The sequence below is a fragment of the Brachyhypopomus gauderio genome, unplaced genomic scaffold (assembly GCF_052324685.1).
Source record: "Brachyhypopomus gauderio isolate BG-103 unplaced genomic scaffold, BGAUD_0.2 sc141, whole genome shotgun sequence".
NCBI lineage: Eukaryota > Metazoa > Chordata > Actinopteri > Gymnotiformes > Hypopomidae > Brachyhypopomus > Brachyhypopomus gauderio.
This window is the reverse complement of record NW_027506962.1, coordinates 401966-411965: the sequence shown is the minus strand read 5'-3', so window position 1 is coordinate 411965 and position 10000 is coordinate 401966. Positions and strand designations below refer to the sequence as shown.

General features: G+C 44.2%; 1 protein-coding gene across 9 annotated transcripts in view; it reads left to right on the top strand.

Moving 5' to 3' along the window:
- Positions 1-1670, top strand: part of LOC143500328 (arf-GAP with Rho-GAP domain, ANK repeat and PH domain-containing protein 1-like) — a 27229-nt gene extending 25559 nt beyond the window's left edge. For 5 of the 9 annotated variants that reach the window (XM_076994435.1, XM_076994431.1, XM_076994432.1 and 2 more), the window contains 2 exons: positions 486-523; positions 859-1670. In XM_076994435.1, coding sequence (XP_076850550.1) covers positions 486-514 — 29 coding nt within the window. In that variant the 3' untranslated portion in view covers positions 515-523; positions 859-1670. The remainder of the gene's footprint in view (positions 1-485; positions 524-858) is intronic. The other 4 variants (XR_013126752.1, XM_076994433.1, XM_076994434.1 and 1 more) reach the window with 2 other exon arrangements.
- Positions 1671-10000: the final 8330 nt, after the last annotated feature.

Genomic DNA, 10000 nt, shown 5'->3' with positions numbered 1-10000 from the left:
ACGCCACTGGGAGTGGGGACGGTGGTGTAACTGCACTGGGAGTGGGGGCGCTGGTGTAACGCCACTGGGAGTGGGGACGGTGGTGTAACGCCACTGGGAGTGGGGGCGGTGGTGTAACGCCACTGGGAGTGGGGATGGTGGTGTAACGCCACTGGGAGTGGGCGTGCTGGTGTAACTGCACTAGGAGTGGGGACGCTGGTGACGGTGGTGTAACGCCACTGGGAGTGGGGACGGTGGTGTAACTGCACTGGGAGTGGGGGCGCTGGTGTAACGCCACTGGGAGTGGGGACGGTGGTGTAACTGCACTGGGAGTGGGGGCGCTGGTGTAACGCCACTGGGAGTGGGGATGGTGGTGTAACGCCACTGGGAGTGGGGACGGTGGTGTAACGCCACTGGGTGTGGGGACGGTAGTGTAACTCCACTGGGAGTGGGGACGGTGGTGTAACTGCTGAGGTTTTCTCTAAATCTGTCTGTTCCTCCAACAGCTCCTAAGGAATCTATGACCATGAAGTAATCATGTAAGGTAAGAGGATTTAACTCAGCCCCACATATATAAATTATCTATAAAGTCTTTATAAAGCCTTTGTAAAGGTCTTATGAAGCCTCCATTACCTTCTGGAGCAGCCACAGAAAGTATTATTATTGTTACTAATATTTAGCTCTTTGTGTAGAATATTAAATATCATATTTTAATTGTATTAGTGTTACAGCATATTTATCTGTTTTACGTAACAGGCAGTTTGTTCAACATTAGAGGGTTAATTTTAACCTAATGTTATTCATTGTGGGGTGGAAATTAAGATTGCTGTGTGTATGCATGTACATGTGTGAATATCTGTGCATGTGCTCTCCCTACAGCGGAAGACTGTGTGTGTGTGTGTGTGTGTGTGTGTGTGTGTGTGTGTGTGTGTGTGTGTGTGTGTGTCCTTTCTTCAGCGGTTCATGGCCAAACTCCAGCACGCTTTCCAGGACTATCGACCCTGTAGGAACTGCAGGATTGTCCTAGCAGACAGACACACTCCTTCGTCATAATCACCTCATCTCCGAGGATGCTCTGGGCACCCGGGTTTTCACCTACAAACATTTGCCCACCACTTTCACTTCAGAGATTGTTTCCCTGGATCTAGTTCCTGCACTGGTGCTCATCCGGTTTGTCACTCTCCTTCTGAAGCTTTGTTCCACACCTGTCCCTGAGCACACACACCTGGTGTTGTGTTTATGGGTTATGGATTACACACTCCCAGTGTAATAAGAGTGACAGTCTGTGGAGAAGGCTTACACGATCTGTGCATCGAGGACTTCAGATGTAGTGGACCGTGGGATTCTCCTGGACACTCTGGACACTATTCATCTGACATTTTGAAATCCAGTACAGTGTGATCAAAGACTGTAGTATAGCAAGAAGATTCACTATGTAACTACTTTTAAAAAATAATTTAAATGCCTTAATCACTTAATTTTGCAGACAAGAAGCAGTTTGTTGGATTGAAGCTTAAGGGAATGAAACACTGGTGAACAGTGGAGGGCTGTCTTGAGAGGAACCTGATTAATTAACGGACTCATCTTTAACGTTTAACACACACACACACACACACACACACACACACACACACACACACACACACACACACACACACACACACACACACACACACACACACACACACACACACTCTTCACACAAGAGACAAACCTCTCACACACACACAAAAAAACACTCTTCTCTAAGCACTGTCTCTCCACGTTACCTTTGCTAATGATTAACTTTTTATTAAATTATTTCTATTCGTCTACCTGTGTCTGGACGATCACCTCCTGTTCTCCTGTGCTGGTTGTTGGGCTGAGGAGGGCTGTGTAGGCACAATACAGACCCAGCCAGCGTCTGAGAGGCCTGGGCCGCAGGTCCTGAGGGACAGAGCACTTGTGAGAGAGAACTTTTTTCTCCACTCGTGACAATGCGAGTTGGATTTCTGAGAAATTTGCTTTGTGTCTTTCCTGTTCCAGGATTTCAGTATCGTAGGTTCAATATATTGGACAGTGATAGTCAGATGATCACAGAGTATTTGTAATTAGTTCAATTAATTTGCAACTGGTTACAATTTCAAAAAGTTTTCTTAATAATGCAGACATGATTTATGCACCAGTCTTAAATAAACAGGAGTAATAACAGCAAAAAATCCCATTTGTCTGCTAAACTGGCTAATAATGCCCTACGGTCTTAAAACACTCTGAGTGACGTTAGCTTTGTTTTTTTAACAGATCTGTTAATCAGCTTCCAATTACAATTTAAGAAAATCAAATATGTCAAGTCAAACAAATCTGCTGACCAATCCAGAAGCTTGTTCATCGGCTGCTGTGGGTGCTCAGATCCTCACACGTTCCACTGGAGACGTTCATTTCTGCCCCCTGCTGGCAACTCTTTTAGGCAGCTTTCATTACAGTTTGGACAGTATATTGTGTGCTAAGCTAAATGGTGCCGCAGTAAAGAGCTGAGATGATGGTTTAAAACTGATGTAGGACCAGGGCCATCCTGCCCAAGCACACATTTTAAGTAAGCAAAACTGTTCTCAGATCAGTTCAAAATGCACATGGCTCTTCACTCTCTTGACACACTTTTGCCCCGACTAAATGCCCTGCTTATTGGGGCATCATAGAATTGCATCCTGTTATGAAGACCAGCACAATATACTGCAGAAGGTATTTTAAAAAGTAAAAAAATAGTTCCATATTTAAGAAATAGATGTAAATGTATGAAGAATACAAATTTATCTGCCAATGACAAACTTGGTGAAACTATCACATATAATCATAGGCTGAATCACTGTGCACACAGCATTCTAGATCATGTCATTACAAATTCATTTATGAACTAGTCTTTAAGTTATTGTTTTACTGTAATAATTTTCTGATTTCCCATACTTGTCTGTATGTAGCATGTTTTCACATATGTTGTTTTCACTATTTGTCTACATGTAATCTATTGTGTTACCAGATGTACAGACTTTTAAATGCTTAAACATTTTATGAACATTAATATAGTATATATAGAAAGAGATTAAAACCATCAGCACGAGTTTGATTTGCTTTGACCCGTTTGTTTGAGTGTTTGAGTGCTTGTTTGAGTGTTTGAGGTGTTCCACAGCTGGCCATGTTGATTGTATGTGGTTTGCGTTTGATTGCAGCCCCAGTGGAAGTGTAATTAGTAATGTCCAGGCCTTCACCGACACGCCTTCCCATGACCTCACGTGAACTCCTGCAGACCTTTGTGCAGCAGATGGAAGCCATGACGGTCGCAGTGCCATTTCCACTAGCCTCTGCGATATTTCTCACCTCACGACCAGCTCATGCTGATGAACACGCCCTTCAGTCATTCAAAAGATGGCTGTAGTGCTGAAACTGTGCGGTTCTATGTTACCGTCCCTCAGATAAACACAGATGCTCAGATGGTCCTAGCTGACCCTTGCTGGCTTATCTAATTGTTTCATACCAAAGCATAAACAAAAGTAATTAGTCAAAGAAGAATGTTTGTAGTTAAACCTCTTTATGTGTTCACACTTGAAAAGACTAGGTGAATGGTAAGAGTCAGGTCAGTGTGGAAGTTTCTTTCAAATCTTTCATTCTTATGAACCCATGAATATATTACTAATCATTTGCAGAGGTTGTGATCTTCATACGTGGCTGCTGTTGTACTCAATTGTAACACACCCTTGTGCATCTGTTTAGCAATTATATCTGCACAGGCAGACATTCCAGAAGGTTCCACCAGCTGTTTTGAGCTCTGGGTCACCAGGAGTTGAGGTAGCAGTGCTGTACTTTGAAAATCTAATTTTCTTCAGTCCCAGAGTACATCAGGTCACTGCCACCAGGGGGTGCTACTTCAATCCAGTATCACCTTCCCAGCGGACTCCCACATTATGCACGGCTCCGCCCACTCCAATCATGCCCCCTAAAACTGTCACTGGTCAGTATGTGTTGCAGTCCAACTATGAATCACAAGTACATATGTGAGAATAAATTTTGTATAATTACATATATACGTTAGAACATTTTTGGATATGTGCTTCATGCTAGTGGGTGGGGGAAGGGTTGCTCTGGTGAGGGTCGGATTCTAAATTCTGACGTTTCCAATGTGCTGATTGCGAGATTTGCTCTGGAATCCTGCCTCCATTATGATGTAATCAGGAGTTCAGGACGTTAAGTGGTTGCTCGTGCACCCCCATTTCCATCAGCTGCGATTTTCAAAAGCCGTCAGGGGATTAAGGTGATTTAACATCCCCTTCATGTAGTGTCATAATCTAGTCCACTGACTGGTTAGCGTTCTTTTGCCCTCTCCCTCTGTCTCTCTCTCTGTCTCTCTCCCTCTCTTTCTCTCTCTCTCTGTCTGGCTGTTTGACATCTTCGTTTTCATCTTACCCTTTTGTCTTCCCATCCTGCTCTCATGTTGAGTCCTGTGTAACAGCAGGTGGACCTGGACGTCGAGGAGTAGAAGTATTCAGGTCAAGACGCCCTCGCTAAGTCCAGTCCAGCATTGTTTGCTTGCTAAATCTCGAACTCTCGCTCTGGCAACTCTCCCTCTCTGCGCTGTCTGCACAGACTGCTGATTATATGCTAATCAAGTTTTTTTTGTCTGAGAAAATGTTCATTTTCACAAATACAGAACAAACAAGGGCAAAGGATTTCCTGCAGGGCTTCTTGAGCCTCAAGTTGAACGTGCAAATTGTTTCCCTGTAATTCATTCTCGTGGCTGTGGTATAGCGTTGGGATGAAGAGCAGAGTTGTTTGTTTTGCTGCAAGGCAGTGCGGTGTGGTCTTTAGTCCTGAATGAACGTCTGTGCTCCTGTCCGTCACAAGGAGATGGGGAGGAGGGCATGGTTTACTGCATCTGTTGGCACGGAAACTGCAGGAGGTGCAGCATCTCCATACATTACACTGAAGTTTCTGAAGAAACACTGTGTGAAGTCTGTCTGTCTCCCTCTTTCTGTCTGTCTGCCTGTGTCTCTCCCTCTCTCTGTCTGTCTTTTTCTCTGAGTGTGTGTTAGTGGTACTGCAGAGCTTTATAATGGTATGAATGGGGGTCTAATTCTGCTTTGAACGCGTTGTTGGTGCTGGTTTCTGTATCACTCTGCACTCTTGAGAGTGTATGTTTATTGCCAATTTTTTGTCCATACCTATTTCCTGTGTACGTTGATTTTAATTTGAACATACAGTACGTTTTACCCCCATACCACTTTCAAGAAGTGTGTAAAACCAGATGAATGATTTTAGAATGACCCACTTAAATCTTGTGTTTTAGCATCTCATTTAGGATGCCGTCAGGTCTAAGTGTCTTAGAGAATTGAGAAGTCTACAGGGTTTTAGTTAACAGCCAGTTCTAGTTCCTCGTACTTTCTGTTTATGTGATGTTTAGAATTTGGATCAAATTGTATCTTATTGAAAAGTGTTTGGAAATGATTTGTCCAGATGTTTGAATGACCAATTCTTCATGGTATTTCTTTTTCAGGTTGTTCCAGTTATTCCAGAATTGGTTTGTTTTGATTGACTCCTCAATTAGTGTCAGTTGCTTGAGTGTACATTTATATTGATTAAGAGTTTCCCCAGTAAAGTAGGGGTATATGTACATTATTGGGTCTCTGTGTTTTTTATTGGAAAATGTCCCTACTTCTTTTTGCATGGTTTGGCACTCTTGGTCAAACCATTTGTTGTCTTTTTTGAGTTTTAACTGCCAGATAAACTCCTTCTTTACTGTGAGTCTATGTTGTGTCCAAAAAGATGTTTAGAACTGTTTGAATCTGTGGGTCTCTGATTGCTTTCTGGAATTCTTCTGAGCTGTTTTGGGCCCATCTGTATGATCTTCTGATGTTGTGCAGCTTACCGGGCTGTGTGGGTGAAGTGTTGTTAGTCTCTGTCCTTTTAATGAACACAGTCTGAGGTCAGACAGAGGAGTTAGTGGTTTAACAATGTATGCAGATATAAAAGGTCTGAATTTATCATGTTTGCCATTTTTTTGACCACCATTTTGTTTCTGTCAGCATAAGGAAGGTCATTATTGTACAGAATTTTGTTTTTGATGTATTTGTTGTCTTTTGAGTTGATAAAATTAGGCTGTGTTCTGGGCCTGGAAATGGCTACCGTCTCTCTCTGGTTCTGAGAACATTTCTTCTAAGTAGCAAGCGGACTCTATTGGAGGGACATACACTATATTGCTCACCCATCCAAATGATCGGAATTGGGTGGTCTAATCACTTCCATGGCCACAGGTTTATAAAATCAAGCACCTAGGCATACAGACCGTTTTTACAAACATTTGTGAAAGAATGGGTCGCTCTCAGGAGCTCAGTGAATTCCAGAGTGGAACTATGATAGGATGCCACCTGTGCAACAAATCCAGTCATGAAATTTCCTCTCTCCTAAATATTCCACAGTAGCCAGCTGTATTATAAGAAAATGGAAGTGTTTGGGAATGACAGCAACTCGGGCACGAAGTGGTAGGCCACATATCACTAGTCAATCACTACAGACATCCAGACTTCATGTGGCATTCAGATTAGCTCAAGAACAGTGCGCAGAGAGCTTCATGGAATGGGTTTCCATGGTCGAGCAACTGCATCCAAGCCACCAATCCAATACATCACCAAGTGCAATGCAAAGCGACAGATGCAGTGGTGTAAAGCACGCTGACACTGGACTCTAGAGCAGTGGAGGTGTGTTCTCTGGAGTGACAAATCACACTTCTCCATCTGGGAATCTGATGGATGAGTCTGGGTTTGGAAGTTGCCAGGAGAACTGGTACTTGTCTGACTGCATTGTGCCAAGTGTGGGGTTGTTTTTCAGGAGCTGAGCTTGGCTCCTTAGTTCCAGTGAAAGGAACTCTGAATGTTTCAGCATACCAATACATTTTGGTTCCATGCTCTCGACTTTGAGGGAACAGTTTGGAGCTGGCCCCTTCCTCTTCCAACATGAAGAAGTCCAGAAAGACCAAGGTCCATAAAGAAATGAAAACACCTTTGGGATGAAAAAGAAAACACCTTTGGGATGAATTAGAGCGGAGACTGAGAACCAGGCCTTCTCGTCCAACATCACTATGTGACCTCACAAATGAGCCTCTGGAAGAATAGTCAAAAATGAATGAATGAATGAAATGAATGAATGATTCAATTTATATAGCGCCTTATCTAGATACCCAAGGCGCTTTACAATTGTTAACACAGCTACGTTACGTTAAAAATCCCCATAAACACACTCCTAAACCTTGTGGACAGCCTTCCCAGAAGAGTTGAAGCGGTTCTAGCTGCAAAAGGTGGACCAACATCATATTGAACCCTATGGATTAGGAATGGGCTGTCACTTAAGCTCATATGTGAGTCAAGGAAAGTGAGCTAATACTTTTTTTCCTTGTGGCAATATAGTGTATATGATACAGAGCAATATCTCTTTCTTAGAGGACATTAGTGTTTTTATTTTTTTTTAAAACCAGATATAACATTTTCCAATTTTCATTGTTTCTATACAGTTGTGTAGTATTTCTTTGTACCATATAATTATTTCTCCTGAGTCTCTGCCCTGACACACTGAGTTCAGCTTTTGAGAAGGTATGATGATTTCTCTGTTGCCTTTGGGACCATGAGTGTTCATATCAGACCTACACCATGTCTCTTGTAATACAATGATATTGGTGTCCTTGACATTATGCTGAAAATCTTTGTTATTTTTAATCCAAAGGCTCACGAGTTTAAACCTTGGATGTTCCACATGCTAATTGAAAGTGACGTCATGTTCATAATACCGTCACTTTTGTTTAAAATGAGATAAGCAAAGAAACTTACTAATCTCTTCCCCTCTCTGTCTCTCTACCCCTCTCTCTTTGTCTCTCTTTCCTTCTCTTTCTGTCTGTCTCTCTTCCCATCTCTCTCTGTCTCTCTTCCCCTCTCTGTATCTGCCTCTCTCTGTCTCTCTCTCCATTTCTCATTTCCTTTCTTCCTTTTTTTTCCTCTTTCCTTTTTTTCTGTTTTTGCTTTCTCTCCCTCTCTGAACCCCCCCTTTTTATTTTGTTGTCTGGGTATGTGTGAGCACATGTGTGTGTGTGTGTGTGTGTGTGTGTGTGTGTGTGTGTGTGTGTGTGTGTGTGTGTGAGCACGTGTGTGTGTGTGTGTGAGTGAGAGAGCACTGAGTGGATGCTTGTACATGTGTAGCTTTCTAATCTTAGCTCCAAGCTGCTTCTCATGTTCAGGATGGTGTTAGGTCGGGAGATCAAGCTGCTGTTGATGTTATGTGTCAACACTGCAGGGTGGCTGACCTGCCGTTAGCCAGCAAGCCCTGGACTGGGCTGGGCTGGGCCGGATCGGGCTGGACCGGGCCGGACCGGGCTGGGCTGGTTCTCCCCCCTCACCCCACCTGGCCGTTACAGCCCTGTCCTCTGCACTTCTTTCAACTTGTATAATGTTTTGTGCACTTTTTGTTCTTGTTATTACTGTGTTTGTCCTTGGAAACAAATTTCAATTAAAGATGCTGTCACTTTTTCTTTTATGAACACTGCAAGACCTGATACCTATTACTAAAACAGTAGCACAAAGAAAATGGAAGAATGCCTTTGTGACTGTCCAGGACTTTGATGTTTTTGCTTCCAAACTTCAGCGTTGCCTAGATGTACTGACCAATCAGGATTCCCCTCTACAAAGAAGCCGCCCTGCTCACCTGAAACTTATTATGCATGTGCGCAGTCACAGAAGTGTAGAGTGCTGGTTTAAAGAGGGCAGATTGTGATGGAGAGGGTGGGAGTTTGGTTCGGTGACTCAGTCTGGCAGAAATGAAAAGAACTGTAGCATTAATTACAGTAGGCTTTAGGTGGGCAGTGTATAATCCCAGTTGGTGTTAAGTGTTAAGACTTTGATGTCTTCCCTTCAGATGCTCAGCGTGTGTGTGTATGTGTGTGTGTGTGTGTGTGTGTGTTCGTGGCTAAGTACCCACAGTTTGAATTAAGTCCACTTTTGTCATGACTATGAAGAGAAGCATTTGGCTGGAAGAAAGGGTGTGTCAGTGGTGAGTGTGCGCAGTTGTCCTAACCAGTTCTGTCTTTGCCGTGTTGGAGTGTTGGACTTCCTGTTGGGCAGATGGAGCTCTAATGGGAACAGCCGTGATACGTTTGCTCTCCTCATCTCATTCTAGCCCCCTCAGCCTGGACAGCATTATAAAGCATGTGAGACTGAAGCAGGTTCGTGGCCATTACCACAATTAGGGCCAGGACGCAGTGTTCATCCCACCCGGCCATCGCTCCTGGCTCCGTTGAAGCCTCTCTTACCGCCCCTCTCCCTAAGCTCCACCCCCAATCTTAGTCCCACCTCCACTCCTGCCCCTCCGTATGACCTCGCCCTCATTTAAGAGAGAATCAGACGGCTCGGTTAGCTCCATGGTCAGATGCTCCTCAATTAGAGACCTGACAGTACAGAAAGGGCAGCCTGATTCCCATAGCAACACTCCCTGTCTCTCTCTCTCTCTCTCTCTCTCTCCCTCCCTTTTCCCCACAGTGTGTTCAGCTACTGCGTGAGTATTGCCGCAGTGATGACTTCTATTCAGCCTGGAGGAAGAGGAAAGGAGGGGAAGGGAGGGGAGCCATTTTAACAGCAGCACACCATGCAGATGACATCCTCACCCGCAAACCTCTGCCTTGCTGGGGGACAGTAAGACAGGAGGGAGAGATAGTAGAGAGACAGGAGAGAGAGATGCTGCCCCTCAGGTCACTCGGCAACACAAACAGGCAGAGTAGCGTCTGGTGCCATACGAGGACGGTGTAGTGTCTAGTGCCATACGAGGGTCGTGTAGTGTCTAGTGCCATACGAGGACGGTGTAGTGTCTAGTGTCATACGAGGACGGTGTAGTGTCTAGTGCCATACGAGGACGGTGTAGTGTCTAGTGCCATACGAGGACGGTGTAGTGTCTAGTGCCATACGAGGACGGTGTAGTGTCTAGTGCCATACGAGGACGGTGTAGTGTCTAGTGCCATACG